Source organism: Oncorhynchus mykiss, chromosome 28 (genome assembly GCF_057628025.1).
Source record: "Oncorhynchus mykiss isolate SJ-2025 chromosome 28, ASM5762802v1, whole genome shotgun sequence".
Classification (NCBI taxonomy): domain Eukaryota; kingdom Metazoa; phylum Chordata; class Actinopteri; order Salmoniformes; family Salmonidae; genus Oncorhynchus; species Oncorhynchus mykiss.
Genome location: NC_143049.1, coordinates 13,424,334 through 13,442,317, shown reverse-complemented (window position 1 = coordinate 13,442,317; position 17,984 = coordinate 13,424,334). Strand labels below are relative to the sequence as shown.

General features: G+C 40.8%; 1 protein-coding gene across 1 annotated transcript in view; it reads right to left on the bottom strand.

Moving 5' to 3' along the window:
• Window positions 1-17,984, bottom strand: part of pth1r (parathyroid hormone 1 receptor) — an 86,691-nt gene that overhangs the window by 26,417 nt on the left and 42,290 nt on the right. Inside the window, exons 2-4 of the mRNA XM_021589162.3 lie at window positions 16,329-16,431; window positions 3,219-3,329; window positions 2,572-2,696 (exon numbers count right to left, since the gene is read on the bottom strand). Of these exons, the coding sequence (XP_021444837.3) occupies window positions 2,572-2,696; window positions 3,219-3,329; window positions 16,329-16,431 (339 nt within the window). The remainder of the gene's footprint in view (window positions 1-2,571; window positions 2,697-3,218; window positions 3,330-16,328; window positions 16,432-17,984) is intronic.

The window sequence follows — 17,984 nt, the reverse complement described above, 5'->3', positions numbered from 1 at the left end:
AAAAAATGACTCGCAGTTGCAGGCTACGCATTACTAAACAGAAAACTGCTGCGGACCAAAAACAAAACACCATGCATCTTAAAGCTCAAAGAAGGTGCTGTCATGGTGCGCGACCATTCCAAGGTCTAAAGGTCATTTCACGGTGTGCAACCATTTTCAGGCCTCTGATTAGTTTCCGAATATTTCTGACAGTGAGCTGCCCACCAGAGGACTGACGCCCACCAGGCAATGGGATGCCCGCCAAGTGTCAGACTGAGTTGGAGATTTCTAATAAACAGAATATTTGGCTTGAGAGATGTGCCGCACTGACAAAAGCCCTGGGTGGGGTGGGGTGTGGTGCGTGCTGGGGCTTCCAGCTGGAGATAACAGCACAGAGCAGGCAACCAGAGGACATACTGCTGGAGAGGTGAGACGCTAAAAAAAAAACCTGGATTCAAATAGGATTGGTTTTATTTCAAATATTTTAGCTGCACTTGATTGAGCTTGCCTGTCTAAAATAAATCCTGTTCACCTGGAATTCCAGGCAGGACTCAATCAAACTCGCAAAGTATTTGAAATACTGTTTGAATCCAGGTCTGGACTCTAGCTAGCTACCCGTGGTTGCTGGATCAACACAGCCTAGTGGAGAGGCTCCTCTGGGGCCTGCTGTAACCAGAGCCTACTCCACTGCTGTTATCATTTAGGGATGGGGACCCAGTGCCAAACCCAAGGGTTCCTAAGTTGTGGTGCACGGCTGAAGGGTTTAATTTGGTGCATATGCATTTTTCATTAACTATAGCTGCTGCTATGAGTCCTGGGACCGGGAGACCATCAACAAACATTTGAAGTATAAGAAGAAATAAATCAGGGGCCCTCTCCTCAAAATGTGGATGGAAGGATACCCATGACATCCTCGCCCACAACCGTAATGTTGAGACCCACATTTAAAAGGGGGAGAGAAGAATGCAAGTGCGGGGAGAGACCAGAGAAGTTTGGTTTAATATTCATACGAAGCCAGATATTTTGGGTTGCAGTAAGCGATCCCTGGTGCACGTTATTATGGAAGTAAGCCCAAAAGCAGATAGCCTGGTTAAACCAGACTGAATCCAATCTACAGTACTCAGGATGACCTTTTCTGAACCTTGGCTGGAGCTAACCGCTAAATAACCTTGCTCAGGTTAAGAGTGGGGAGTAGCTTTCAACAATTTCCTGCTTAGCGCCCTCGACTCGTCATTCAGGGACTGATTACTTACCGCCTCCTTTTACATGGCCCAGTGTTACCCATGGCAACCTGTTACCCATGGCAACCTGCTGACCACTAGACTTGGGCTGAATTCGAATTGAAGGCAGTCAATTCAGGAAGTGATTTGAATAAAACAATTCAGAAATGTCTAAACTTTTGAAATAGCTTCTACTGTTCAGTTTATTGAGAAGTCATTGAAAATAAACAACAAACAAATCGATTATTGAACTGTAATTTTTGCTTGCTTCCTGAATTTACTGCCTTCAATTAAAATTGAATAATAAATAAATAAATAATAAATAATTGAATTAATGAAATTGGAATGACCTCTGTGATGATAACGGAATTAAGCAAAGTAAAGACGTAATAGTATCCGCAATCTTTCTATGGTTAAAGTTACTTTAAAGTGTTTAAGACATTTTTCTTAAATTTTCCACATGTTGAATCTTTTCCTCGAAAATCCTGGCTACAGCACCATTTTTGCAGAGATGTGCTGGTCATATAGCCTTTATCCCGATATCCAATTCTGCTCCAATACATTTAAGTCAGAGGAAGAAGCCTATCATATCAGATTGTAAGAAGGGGTTCAATGGAGGTAACGCTTCGCTTCATCTAGCAATAGATTCTTTGGTCCAAACACAAGTATAATAATTCCAAACATTATTCACATAATCTCCAAGGGGGAAATAAGGCAATAGTAAAGAATTAGCATGTCTGCTTTTCATTTGAAGTAGCCTCACATTTCTGAGGGGACACATCTTTTGTTCCATTTGGCAACATTCTTCACCTAAATGGTAAACAGGGTTTTTATGTTGATCTTCTAAATATCTGTTGTTATTGTTAGGTTTCCTGCAAATGAGTAGAAGCATCAGAAAAAGCAGAATGTAAACAAGTCTAACAATGGGGATGGCAGACAGACAATGAACACTGTAGAGGTTCAAGAAGTGAGACATGTGAGGTTCGAGAATGATTGAGACATCAGAGCAGTAGCTAGCTAGCTCCTGCAGTACACTCACACACAAATCCCCCTACAGCTCCATCTGAATTGTGACAGAAATGAAAAGCGGCCTAGCCTACACCAGTAAAGAGGGCCTAGTTTCTTACCAATCAGATCACACGCCCAATATCATACACATTCCAATACCTCCACATTGATTGTGTAGGCTAATGCGAGAACAGCCCTCAAACAATAGAATAGATTGAAACAGACATAAAATGTCACACTTTTTTTCAGAAAAGACACACAATGGCCATTGTCCCTGTCCACTGCTATTGTGTCACATCCCTGACAAAGTTGGCATTGTCTAATGGTGTGAAGAAATGCACACTAGGATAGACACGACTCTCACCTTCTCATTATTTTGGTTATAGTGCGAGAGGAATTTTGCACATTCGCTGTAGTTTGCCCATGTCTTGTTGTTGGTAGTGGTCAGCTCCCATGTCCCATTGTTGTCACAGCGACGATAGGCTAGTCCTGTAGAATACAACACATAGAATACAACAGAATGACAATGCATGTGTAATTTCTTTTCACCTGTAAGTACATATTGGTGTTGTATACCAGGATATCCTATGCGTGACAATTTCCTAGAATAAATGTCCAAGGCTGTTGGCCTTTTCTAGGAAACAAAGTGAATAGTATGTTAGGAGTTTGGTAGAATGTTATCACATCAGAAATCATGTGTACTTTTTCCAGTGTAACAGCCTTGTCAGATGAAGAACTCAAGTTTTTAAAGATCAAAATCGTGTTGCGTTGATGTAACTATGGAAATGTATTCAAAAGCAACGCCCCATGCCGTCTTCCAGAGTAAAGCAGACAAGAGGTTGTTTTCAAATTGTACAATAGTGACCACCATTACCTACAATGTATGCCGTTTAGCAGTCGCTTTTATCCAAAGCGACTTATAGTCGTGCATGCGCATATTTGACGTAAAACCGAAAATGAGCTCAGTGAAAGAGAACTGTTGAACTGCAGGCTACCCAGGGCCTGTCTTACCTTTATGGTTGAAGTCGTAAATGTACTCTGGACAGGCAGTGGACACCAGCTTTCCAGGAGACCCCTCGGGCCAACAAACAATGCCATCCCACTCCGGCGAGCAGTAACCATCTGCAGGAATAGAGCCAAAGCAGTAGTGACATTTACGCCTAGTGACTGACTGTTCACTGCCTTGGCTCCAACATTACGTCGCCTTAGGCTTCGTTGTATTCCAAGACACCAATGAGTAGCTGTTTTTAGATTGTGCTGTCCCCTGAAAAGGATACACGAATGAGCGTTAACCTAATGTCATGATCATAAACAGCATGTAGAGAAAGATGGCCCCAGTAGGCTGCTAATTGGTTGGTAAGTAGGAAATGGATATAATGTCCCTTGTTCACAACACCAGTATGTTTGATCATCCAGAGAAGATGTGTGGCTGCTGCTCTCCATCAAAACTACCACTAAGGCTAAACAAACAAGCATGTCATTCCCAAAACACCTAAAAATGTCAACATTTTCAAGCAAATGTATCATACTTCAATGTTTTTAATTGTACTTTGCTTTGGCATGAATCTGCGTCCACTGTTTACGTCCACCTCACAAGAAAGACATGCTTGTTAGTCTGTTGCTTCCGCCGCATGAAAAGGAGACTTGCAATGTTGCAGTCAGGACATAACAGAGTAGGCCTATGCAGGCATGTTTCTAATGATCCATAGGAGGGGCATAGGCCTAAATGCACTATTTATTGAATGTTTATGATCTTACCGCAGCACTCACACACCTCGACATAAAGAGCATCTCTTCTGTTAAAAGTGGTTCAATATGGATCTTATTTGTGGAAATTCCAGGCAAAATCAAGAAAACAACAGCGACAATGGTGCAGGGTTCTGGATCCCTTGGGAAAAAACAAAGATACTATGGTACACCACTGAAGACGGAGTCTAGTTCACCACAGTGGAAGAGCAGAGTCAAGCAGTTAGCGGTTCTGCTAACCTCTCTTATTTCTACCCTCTTGTAAAATCTTTCTTCCTCACCCCCTGGGTATGCGCACAGCGCGGTAAAGTTGTTGTTTGTACACTTTAAGCAAGTTTGCAAAAAAAACGCCTTCGACTCACAAGGAATTGTTGCTTTGGCAAACAGAACAAACCGTAGATCGATGTCAAGCAACCTTCTGCTCATTGATACATGCGGGCAGCAGTAGCATTTTAGAACCAAATTATTCTTAAATTGTTAGCTTTACCAAACGGTGCAGAAACCCTAGCCCTCCGACAGTGGGAATGTAGTACCCTCTCCCCACAGATCCCTGGCAGAAGCCACTTTCTGGCTACGCTTTCATTTTCTATTATTGAAAACATCTTCCCCACACTCACCACTAATAACTAGATAAGGATAAAACAAAAACTGTTTTCTTTTTGCAATGGAATCTATTACTTTCTCATTCATGTAATCAAATGTTACAAAGAGGCTATGACGGCATTATTTTTAATGTGCCTTCAAAAATCGCCCATCGTTCGGATATCATAATTAGAGAGCACACTTTGTATTTTTTTTCAACTGGTTTTGGACTGAGAGAGAAGATGCATTGATGCTTCACGTTTTTCCATATCAATGACCATATGTCCTGGGAGTGAAATCGGTCTTAGGTTTGAGTTTTTTTCCACTGTACTTTTATAACCCATCGGACCACCTACCAACGGGCTCAAATTAAACACAGAACACACACGTATATAATTTCCTATAAATTCCATGACCATGATTTAAATATAAATGGGACTATGGGGGAGTGGGGGACTTTGGGGATTGGTGATGTAATTGAGGTTTGTAATAACGCTTTCTTTTTCCCCTCCAGTCATTTGATTCAAGTCTTGCAGATGTCAAAACATATCGCAGTAGTTTTGATAGTTGCAAGCTTTTATGATTTTACACCAAGACCACAGGTTTGAATGCCGAGCTATTTTCACACACTGCAAGGTCTGGGGTCTTAAGCCCACATCCCTCCACTGACCTAACCAGGCAAACCTCAGTGTCTCCCTCAATGAAAACGTTGTCTCAGGGAAGTAATGGAGAACTCATGTGTATTTAAGGCACAAATGAGAAACAATAACAAACAGATGGGACTTCACAGTGAAACACTGCAACACTAAACAAGACCCTGGCCTTGGGCTGAGGTTGGCCCACCACCCTACCAGCCACCACTTTCAAAATAGCTAGAATAGAAAGATCAGTTCATTACTATTTGCTAATTTTACTACAAAACAGTCATCCCTCCACAGTTCTAATAATAGTTTGGCTAACCACAAGTTTACAGTGGCACATAACACCAAAAGGGTGCTCACATAAGACATGGTTAAGACAAATCTGGAAGAAAAGACAAACACCTCAAAAATGTATTCAGTTGCTATTCTTTGAGTTTGAGTCAGCATGCAAGTTTCAAGGTTTTTCCACAATAGAGGAGACCAAAATGAGCTTTAGTCCATTCCAAATGAAGGGCACACTTTTCTTAGCCAATGTCGTCAACATTACAAAAATAAAAACTATTCATAAAACATAATGGCCAGTTAACAGCAAAAGTTTCCTCCATCATTTTGTCGCGTATACTCCCTCTCTGGCCTCTAGGTCACCAGACCACTGATTATTACACGCACCTGTCACCATCGTCATGTGCACCAGCGCTTATTGACACTCACCTGGACTCCATCACTTCCCTGATTACCTGCCCTATTTATGTCACTCCCTTTGGTTCCTTCCCTATTTATGTCACTTCCTTTGGTTCCTTCCCTATTTATGTCACTTCCTTTGGTTCCTTCCCTAGGCGTTATTGTTTCTGTATTTGTCGGTGCGCTGTTAGTGTTTCTTTTTTCATTTTTTTTCAAATTTGTTTATTTATTAAATGTATTCACTCCCTGAACTTCCTGACTCTCAGCGTACAACGGTACAAATTTCTACAGGGTCATCATGAGACTAACTACAGCATAGGCTATACTGTACAGAACATAATGATGTCAAAGTATTTGCCACCTATGAAGTGAAGTTCAAATGAAAATGCTCGAAATTATAAAGTGAAAAAGAATACTGTATTAATCAAGCACACCAAATAAGGCATCGAAAGCTTTTTCAGGCAGAAAGTACACCCTAGCCTTTCCTCTCTCTTTGAGAGGTAGGTAATATGCATACCCACATTTCAGCTTCAGCTGAGCTATGATTGTGAAGACGTGTGTGTCACGCCCTGATCTGTTTCACCTGTCCTTGTGGTCGTCTCCACCACCTCCAGGTGTCGCTTATTTTCCCCAATGTGTTACCTGTCTCTCTGTGCCAGTTTGTCTTGTATGTTTCCAAGTCAACCAGCAGTTTACCCGTTCTCTTGCTTTTTGCATTTGCCTTTTTTCTAGTCCTCTGGGTTTTGACCCTTGCCTGTTTCTGGACTTTGTACCCACCTGCCTGACCATTCTGCCTGCCTTGACCATGAGCCTGTACCTCCTGGACTCTGATCTGGTTTTGACCTTTTTGCCTGTCCACAACCATTCTCTTGCCTACCCCTTTGGATTAATAAACATTTGTAGGACTCCAACCATCTGCCTCCTGTGTTTGCATTTGGGTCTCGCCTTGATAGTGTGCAACCTTTCAAAAAGGGGTCAGGATACAGCCACCAGGCTAAGTCAATTCTACTACTCTCTGACAGCGTCACCAGGTATACAGGTTAAGTAGTCATGTCTGATGCACCCACCGTGGTTCAATGTAATTTCATTGAAATGATGTGGGGGAAAAATTATTGTTTGATGTTAAAATATTTGGGCTGATGTGATAAATAAGAAGCATTGCTACCATATATGGGTACACTAATTTATAAGGGCAGGCCGAGCCGATGACCTCATTTCAAGATGGCTGCTACCTACCTTCCGGTTAGCATTGTGAAGCATAAATTAAATAAACACGTGACTAATAAAATGTGATTTTTCCATGTGCAGTGAAATGCTTACTTATGAGCTCCTAACCAACAATGCAGTTATAAAAAATACAGAGAAGAGAAAAGTAACAAGTAATTAAAGAGCAGCAGTAAAATAACAATAGCGACTATATACAGGGGGGTACAAATAGAGTCAATGTGCGGGGACACCGGTTGAGGTAGGACATCTACTTTGTGCGTGACAAGTCATTTTTTTCAACAATTGTTTACAGACATTATTTCACTTATAATTCACTGTATTACAACTCCAGTGGGTCACAAGTGTACATAGACTACGTTGACTGTGCCTTTAAACAGCTTGGAAAATTCCAGAAAATTATGTCATGGCTTCTGATAGGCTAATTGACATCATTTGAATCAATTGGAGGTGTACCTGTGGATGTATTTCAAGGCCTACCTTCAAGCTCAGTCCCTCTTTGCTTGACATCATGGGAAATTCTAAAGAAATCAGCCAAGACCTGGTCTGATGAAACAAAAATAGAACTGTTTGGCCATAATGACCATCGTTATGTTTGGAGGAAAAAGGGGGAGGCTTGCAAGCCAAAGAACACCATCCCAACCGTGGAGCACGAAGGTGGCAGAATCATGTTGTGGGGGTGCTTTGCTGCAGGAGGGCTGGTGCACTTCACAAAATAGATAGCATCACGAGGTAGGAAAATTGTGAATATATTGAAGCAACATCGCATGACATCAGTCAGGAAGTTAAAGCTTGGTTGCAAATGGGTCTTCCAAATGGACAATGACCCCAAGCATACTTCCAAAGTTGTGGAAAAATGTCTTAAGTACAACAAAGTCAAGGTATTGGAGTGTCCATCACAAAGCGCTGACCTCAATCCTATAGAACATTTGTGGGCAGAAGTGAAAGAGTGTGCGAGCAAGGAGGCCTACAAACCTGACTCGGTTACACCAGCTCTGTCAGAAAGAATGGGCCAAAATTCATCCAACTTATTATGGGAAGCGTGTGGACGGCTACCCGAAATGTTTGACCCAAGTTTTATAGAATTTAAAGGCAATGCTACCAAATACTAATTGAGTGTATGTAAACTTCTGACCCACTAGGAATGTGATGAAAGAAATAAAAAGAAATAAATGAAAGAAATAAAAGCTGAAATCATTCTCTCTACTATTCGGACATTTCACATTCTTAAAATAAAAGTGGTGATCCTAACTGACCTAAGACAGGGAATTTGTACTAAGATTAAATGTCAGGAATTGTGAAAAACTGAGTTTAAATATATTTGGCTAAGGTGTATGTAAACTTCCGACTTCAACTGTACATGTAGGTAGAGTTAAAGTGACTATGCATAGATGACAACAGAGTAGCAGTGGTGTAAAGGCTATGCAAATAGTATTGGTAACCATTTGACTAGCTGTTAAGAAGTCTTACGGCTTGGGGGTAGAAGCTGTTTACAAGCATCTTGGACCTAGACTTGGTGCTCCGGTACAGCTTGCCGTGCGGTAGCAGAGAGGACAGTCTATGACTAGAGTGGCTGGAGTCTTACATTTTTTTTTAGGGCATTCCTCTGACACCGCCTGGTATAGAGGTCCTGGATGGCAAGAAGCTTCGCCCCAGTGATGTACTGGGCCGTTCGCACTACCCTCTAATGCTGTGCGGTCGGAGGCCGAGCCGCCACAATGTTTGAGATAGGTTGACGATGCAGAACTTTAGTTTGTAATACTAAACAATAACTTTTATGCACATCCTGTGTGCAAACACAGTCCAATTACCACATTCGGACACTTTGGAGAGGTTGAAAGGACACTTGAATGTAGCCTGGATACTCCATAACACCACCACAATGTTTGAGTGAGGCTGATGTGGTACAAATTGTGTTTTTTTACTGAACAAATTGCATTTAGGGATTTCAAATATATGAAAGCATTGGAATGATATAATTTACAGACATATGCCGCTTTGGAGAGGTTTAGGGACACTTGGAAGCGTCCCGTGACCACACCTGACACCACTTACTACAACATTTGTCCATTTCTAGTTGTTAGGTCTATAAAATCCAATTTTTTTCTGATATTGCTCACAATGTTGTGGAAGCCATCTGATGTCTTTCCTGCTCTAGTCATCAGTAATTCAAATAAAAGAACAGAGTGTGCTTGATCTTGTGTATTCTGGCCTACGTAACTCCAAACTATCTTCTGCTAATTTCCTCATAATCTCCCAGATGTCTTCTTTCATCTCCCAGATGTCTTCTTTCCAAATAGACCACGTCAGAATCATGTAATTACACAGGAATAGCACCTACTTTTGGGTATGTATATTTAGGCGGAAATCTACATTTTGCCACTACATTTCAGAGGTTATTAATTAGAACTTAAGACTCCATGGATTGAGGAGGAATTTAAAAACGTTATGGTTGAAAGAGATTGGGCAAAAGGAGTAGGTAATAAGTCTGGCTGGACATCTGTCTGGCTGACTGACTGCAAATTAAGAAATAATGTGACTAAACTCAACAAAAAGAAAAACTATTATGAAGCCAAGATCAATGACACACTATACAGTATATACAAAGGTATGTGGACACCCCTTCAAATGAATGGATTCTGGTTATTTCAGCCACACCCGTATAAAGTCGAGCACAGCCATGCAATCTCCATAGACAAACATTGGCAGAAGAATGGCCTTACTGAAGAGCTCAATGACTTTTGAAGTGGCATCGTCATAGGATGCCACCTTTCCAACAGGTTCGTCAAATGTCTGCCCTGCTAGAGCTGCCCCGGTCAACTGTAAGTGATGTTATTGTGAAGTGAAAACATCTAAGAGCAACAACGACTCAGCCTTGAATGCCACACAAGCTCACAGAACGGGTTCCTAACTGCCTCTGGAAGCAACGTCAGCATAAGAACTGTTCGTTGGTAGCTTCATGAAATGGGTATCTATGGCCGATTACTTCATTGGCAAAATGGGAAAACCTAGGCAGGAAATGCCAATAATGAACAGTGAGCCATCCTAATTCATGCATAAAAAAAACTAACAATGAAAAAAAATGCATTGTAAGTTAGTGTGGGAGAGGTGGGAAAATGATTGTTATCGATCAATAATGTCAAACCTCCTGGCAATGACAACTTAGATGGATAGCTACTGAGGATGGTAGCTGACTTTATAGCCACTCCTATCTGTCATATATTTAGTCTGAGCCTAGAGGAATGTCTTTGTCCTCAGGCCTGGAGGGAAGCCAAAGTCATTCCACTGCCTAAGAGTGATAAAGCAACCTTTACTGGTTCTAACAGTAGACCTATCAGCTTGCTGCCAGCTCATAGCAAACTGTTGGAAACAATTATGTTTGACCAAATACAATACTATGTCTCTGTAACAAATTAACAATTTCAGCACGCTTATATAGAAGGGCACTCGACATGTACTGCACTGACAAAAATGACTGATGATTGGTTAAAATGCATTCATAATAAGAAGATTGTGGGAGCTGTACTGTTAGATTTCAGTGCAGCCTTTGATATTATTGACAATAACCTGTTAACCAGTTATGCATTAGGGGGCGCTCTTTTAATTTTTGGATAAAAAAACGTTCCCGTTTTAAACAAGATATTTTGTCACGAAAAGATGCTCGACTATGCATATAATTGACAGCTTTGGAAAGAAAACACTCTGACGTTTCCAAAACTGCAAAGATATTGTCTGTGAGTGCTACAGAACTAATGCTACAGGCGAAACCAAGATTACATTTTATACAGGAAGTACCCCAGATTTTGAATGCGCTGTGTTCCAATGTCTCCTTATATGGCTGTGAATGCGCCAGGAATGAGCCTACACTTTGTCGTTTCCCCAAGGTGTCTGCAGCATTGTGACGTATTTGTAGGCATATCATTGGAAGATTGACCATAAGAGACTACCAGGTGCCCGCATGGTGTCCTCCGTCGAAATTATTATCTCCAGCTGCGTTCATTTTTCCATTTGGTTCAGAGGAGAAACCAAACTGCCAGGAATGATTTATCATCGAATAGATATGTGAAAAACACTTTGAGGATTGATTCTAAACAACGTTTTCCATGTTTCTGTCGATATTATGGAGTTCATTTGGAAAAAAGTTTGGCGTTGTAATGACTGAATTTTCGGGGTTTTTTCTTAGCCAAACGTGATGAACAAAACGGAGCGATTTCTCCTACACAAATAATCTTTTTGGAAAAACTGAACATTTGCTATCTAACTGAGAGTCTCCTCATTGAAAACATCCAAAGTTTTTCAAAGGTTAATTATTTTATTTGAATGCTTTTCTTGTTTTTGTGAAAATGTTGCCTGCTGAATGCTAGGCTTAATGCTATGCTAGCTATCAATACTCTTACACAAATGCTTGTGTAGCTATGGTTGAAAAGCATATTTTGAAAATCTGAGATGACAGTGTTGTTAACAAAAGGCTAAGCTTGTGAGCCAATATATTTATTTCATTTGCGATTTTCATGAATAGTTAACGTTGCGTTATGCTAATGAGCTTGAGGCTATGATTACGCTCCCGGATACGGGATTGCTCGAAGCTAGAGGTTAAGAAAACATATGTATTATGGCTTTTCAACCTCAGCTCTGAATCCATGATATGGCAATCTAATAGAACTCAGAGGTTGTTTTTTAATGGAAGCTTCTCTAATGTCAAAAATGTAAACTTCTTGTACCGCATGGCAGCTCTTTAGGCCCTGTTTTCTATTTTTACCAATGACCCGCCACTGGCATTAAACAAAGCATGTGTGTCCGTGTATGCTGATGATTCAACCACATACACATCAGCAACCACAGCTAATGAATTCACTGAAGCCCTTAAATAGTTGCAGTCTGTTTTGGAATGGGTGGCCAGTAATAAACTGGTCCTGAACATCTCTACAACTAAGAGCACTGTATTTGGTAAAACTCATGCCCTAAATTCTAGACCTTAGCTGAATCTGGTTATGAATGGTATGACTGTTGGACAAGTTGAGGAGACTAAATTACTTGGTTTTACCTTAGATCGTAAACTGTCATGGTCAAAACATATAGATTCAATGGTTGTAAAGATGGGCAGAGGTCTGTCCGTAATAAAGAGAGCGGCGCATCAAGCGCATCAAGCGTTTCAAATAAACTCAGCAAAAAAAGAAACGTCCCTTTTTCAGGACCCTTTCTATCAAAGATAATTCGTAAAAATCCAAATAACTTCACAGATCTTCATTGTAAAGGGTTGAAACACTGTCTCCCATGCTTGTTCAATGAACCATAAACAATTAATGAACATGCACCTTTGGAACAGTCATTGATACACTAATAGCTTACAAATGGTAGGCAATTAAGGTCACAGTTATTATAACTTAGGACACTAAGCCTTTACTGACTGAAAAACACCAAAAGAAAGATGCCCAGGGTCCCTGCTCATCTGCGTGAACGTGCCTTAGGCATGCTGCAAGGAGGCACGAGGACTGCAGTTGTGGCCAGGGCAATAAATTGCAATGTCCGTACTGTGAGAAGCCTGACTGAGCTACAGGGAGACAGGATGGACAGCTAATCGTCCTCGCAGTGGCAGACCACGTGTAACAACACCTGCACAGGATCGGTACATCCAAACATCAAACCTACAGGACAGGTACAGGATGGCAACAACAACTGCCTGAGTTACACCAAAAACGCACAATCCCTCCATCAGTGCTCAGACTGTCCGCAATAGGCTGAGAAAGGCTGGACTGAGGGCTTGTAGGCCTGTTGTAAGGCAGGGCCTCACCAGACATCACCGGCAACAACGTCGTCTGTGGGCACAAACCAACCGTCACAGGACCAGACAGGACTGGCAAAAAGTGCTCATCACTGACAAGTCGCGGTTTTGTTTCACCAGGAGTGATGGTCGGATTCGTGTTTATCGTCATTACACCGAGGCCTGTACTCTGGAGCGGGATTGATTTGGTGGTGGACTGTCCGTCATGGTCTGGGGCGGTGTGTCACAGCATCATTGGACTAAGCTTGGTGTCAATGCAGGCAATCTCAACGCTGTGCGTTACAGGGAAGACATCCTCCTCCCTCATGTTGTACCCTTCCTGCAGGCTCATCCTGACATGACCCTTCAGCATGACAATGCCACCAGCCATACTGCTCGTTCTGTTTGTTCCTGCAAGACAGGAATGTCAGTGTTCTGCTATAGCCAGCGAAGAGACCAGATATCAATCCCATTGAGCAGGTCTGGGACCTGTTGGATCGGAGGGTGAGGGCTAGGGACATTCCCCCAAAAAATGTCCGGGAACTTGCAGGTGCCTTGGTGGAAGAGTGGGGTAACTCACAGCAAGAACTGGCAAATCTGGTGCAGTCCATGAGAAGGAGATGCACTGCAGTACTTAATGCAGCTGGTGGCCACACCAGATACTGACTGTTACTTTTGATTTTGACCCCCCCCCTTTGATCAGGGACACATTCAATTTCTGTTAGTCACATGTCTGTGGAACTTGTTCAGTTTATGTCTCAGTTGTTGAATCTTGTTGTATTCATACAAATATTTACACATGTTAAGTTTACTGAAAATAAACAGTTGACAGTGAGAGGAGGTTAATTTTTTTCTGAGACTAGAAACAAGTTATATTTTAGCACCTGGCTACACAGACGCTTGTTGATGCGCGCGAGCAATGTGGGTGCAATGATTGAATAACATTTATGTGTACATTTATTTTGCAACACGAGTGGTGTGTTCAGCATATCAGAAACATTAATGTGTTAGAAATTCCAAATTGTTTGCATAGCCAACTTACACACAGCACTTACACTTACCCCACCAGGTATGCCACCAGGGTTCTTTTTACAATCCCCAGATGCAGAACAGATTCAAGGAAACATACAGTACTATATAGAGCCATGAGTGCATGCAACTGCCTTTCATCTTATATAGCGCAAGTGAACAGCAAACCTGGTTTCAAAAACCAAATAAAGAAACACCTCACGGCACAACGCCTCTCCCCCATGTGACCTACTTGTTGTGTGTATGTATTATCACCTCTACAGGATCGGTGGGTCCCCTGCGGGAGGGTTGAGCTAACGTAGGCTAATGCGATTAACATGAGGTTGTAAGTAATAAGACAATTTCCCAGGACACAGACATATCTGATATTGGCAGAAAGCTTAAATTATTGTTCATCTAACTGCACTGTCCAATTTACAGTAGCTATAACAGTGAAATAATACCATGCTATTTTTTGAGGAGATTGCACAGTTATGAACTTGAAAAGTTATTAATAAACCAATTAGGCACATTTGGGCAGTCTTGATACAAACATTTTAACAGAAATGCAATGTTTCATTGGATCAGTCCAAAACTTTGCACATACACTGATGCCATCTAGTGACCAAAATCTAAATTGCACCTGGGCTGGAATAATACATTATGGCCTTTCTCTTGCATTTCAAAGATGGTACAAATTTTTTTTTTTCTTTTTATTATCTTTTACCAGATCTAATGTGTTATATTCTCATACATTAATTTAACATTTTCACAAACTTCAATGTTTTTCCTTTCAAATGATATCAAGAATGTGCATATCCTTACTTCAGGTCCTGAGCTACAGGCAGTTAGATTTGGGTATATCATTTTCGGCGAAAATTGAAAGGAAAAAAAGGGTCCGATTCTTAAGAGCTTTTTAAAGACAATTATTTCAATGTGATTTGCATTTCTGTTCATTTCACAAATGGACTAATTTAAAAAGAAACCGACCAAAACTGGAGGTAAGATTCTCTATGGTAATAAAATATTAGGTCGACTTAACACATACTTCATTTAAAATTTCAAATACTCTCCCAAATGACGAAGAAGGAAGCTGTTGAAGGATGAAATCTACCCTGGAATTGTACCCCCCCAGCTACCTGGAAAAAATAATAACGCCTCATTCGACAGTGACACGCAAGACATGTCAAGCTGCATTAGGGCTGATGGTGATCAGAGGTGGTAAGGAAGCTCATCTTAGACAGCTCTAATGTGGCTCCAAGTGCTCTGCTTAGTGTTAGTGTCTGGGATCATTCTGATCAATACACTTTGAGGAACCACAGGCATGCTTTACCCTTTCCCTTTTAAACACTGAAACCATCTCGTACCGTCTTTTTCATCTCGTCTTTTGATGATTGATGATGATTGATGATCTTTAAAAAAATATGTTCTTTTAAGTTCTATTTCAAGTTAAGCCTGAAAGCTGTGAACATTTGCAGAATCTGTGCACATTTGGGGAATATTGTGAGAGATAATATAACTACTGGGAACCCATCAACCATTTGTATTTCTTAGTTCTACAGTACAATACAAATTTGTATTTGTATTGTATCATTTACGAGAAAGAATGTGTCTGTTTCCAACACAGAAAGAACACAAGACCACAATGAACCAGGGTTAAAGAGAAAATAATATGACTGTCTGGATATGGAATCAAAAACCTCTTTAGAATAATCAAACTGAAAAAAAATATACTGACCACAGACACGGAAAATCTGGGGTCTGCCTGAAAGGGACGGTCATTCGCACAACCACAAGTAAACAAATACAGACTGGATCAGCTTCTCTCAAAAATCCCCCGACCACCCTAACCATACAGGAAGTAAATAGAATAAAATGTTCCACTCTTAATTTCAAACTATAGTCCAGCCATGGTACTATACGCAATTGTCCTGAATGAATGCTCCATATTAAAAGCTACAATCTGGGATTGGATCAATGCCATCAGCATTCACACTAATTTGACTAATATGATTCAAATAGTGACAAAGGAAACCATTTCCTCCACAAGATAATTCATTATCTTGTGACAGGCTCTAAAAAAATAAGCTTCCATTTTCCGGCGTTCTATCAGTCAAATCATTATTCCTACAGAATGCCTGTTTTGAGTTCTGACTCGCTCAATAATCTATACATCTCAGCCTCTTAGTCGACTCTTTCCTCTGCTCTGTGTGTGATTTTTCTGCTGAGACAACACACAGTAGTAGACAAAATCATGCTTATACTTATGATATGCCCTCAGGTGTCAATGTGACATAACTACATTCATGCCTGGTTAACAGAGCAGGCAGTGAACCAACAGAGATTTAATTTAACTGTGCAGAGAGCCACATAGAGTATGTAATTTATCCAATATCAACATGACAGGACCATTTTCATGTCAATAAAAAAAAAGGGGGTAGGCTGACACATCAGGTTTAAAGTACATTTAAAACTCACCACCAGGCTTGTGTTTGTTCCTGATGGCTACCTCACACTTCCGTTTGGCTTTGAACAACAGGCCGATCTGTTCCTCTTTGGTGAGCACATCATCTGCCTCTACCTGCATAAAAAAAGGACAATGACACTGAGTTAGTACACTGAGGAGCAATCGTTCTTCCATAAACACAATGGAAAAGTGTAATAAACATCAGATAGCAGATCAGGAATGCTTTGTTGCGAAACCACATGTAATTTCCCATATCAATAAGCATTTTATGCTAGGTTGACAGCATTATTTTGTGCGAGGTTGACCCAAACAGTTTGTAACAAACATCAGATAGCAGAGCGGGAGGTTGTGTACACTCACACACACACCACACTCATACTGTAAACAAACAACAAGCCTAGCCAACAGCAGTAGGGGGTAGCATGTGTAATGTGTACATAGATGCAATACAACCCGATTATCAAAACCCCATCCCTCTCATTGTCCCAGTCTAACAGTTTCCTAAAGCACAAAAAAAGCATTTTCTTTCACAGTACAATTAAGATGAACCAAATAAGAGGCATTTGGGCAACTGTGAGTCACGGTGGTTTAGGTAAACGTATAGTCAGTTACATATTTTTATTCCCGTCTTAACTGCCCATGAAGGCAAGGGGTTATCAAAGACCTTGCGGTTTCTGTTTCTTGTCTAAACAGTATCAGTTTCGCTCTTTGTTTATAGTCCCAGCTGGTACTCCTGTGATTTTAGTCACTCTGTGGCTGGTGTACCATTTAAGCACTAATCAGATATGACTTTTTCGTCTTACACCTCACATTTGCTCAACTTTCAAACCGTGCTGGAGACAGAGCCATAATATCCCAGGTGGGGTTTCCCATTCAATGAAATGTCTGCACATTAAAGATTACTACACTGACTACCCATACATCCAACCCTTACACACAAAGGCATTTCAATTATACTGTATACTATGTATTCTACTGCGTGACCAATTCACTACCCACTATATATATATAGATAGTCAAATTAGATCATTATTTTGTAAATACAGTCCATTATTACATCATACTACCTCTATTACTTGTTCTTTTTTTACTTGATTATTTTATTCTTATCAATAGCTAGGTTTCCATCCAATTTGCGACAGATTTTCATGCAAATACTCTCAAATCCGGATGAAGAAAATATGAACGTTTTCCAACCAGTGGTGTGTTTCCACCAAATGGACTTTTTGCTAATAACATGCGTGATGAAATGTAATTGAAAAATGTTATTTTTCACTCAAGTTTTCATGTACCGAACAAAAATCAAGTTCAATCTGTTTCCATCGCATTTTCAACTCCACGGATAGTATTGTCACAAAAAAGGTTGTGTTAAAGTGAATGTGCCTACTCTGGTACGTGCTCTCTAGCTAACAGCTCGCAGATACAGTGCTGGTAGACTGTGCGGGTATAGTATACATGGTGAGATTATGATGGATAATAGCGAGAACATTTTTATTTGTCAAATGGCTGTCAAGCATCGATCATCATGTCGATATCTTTTTTAGAAAGGGGCATCAAGATCACAGTGCACTTTCACCACCCTGTGAAGTTCATCATAATTTCTATCATCTGTAGCCTACTAAACTGCATAGTTTCCAGAGTCGTACTGGGAGGACCACACACCATAT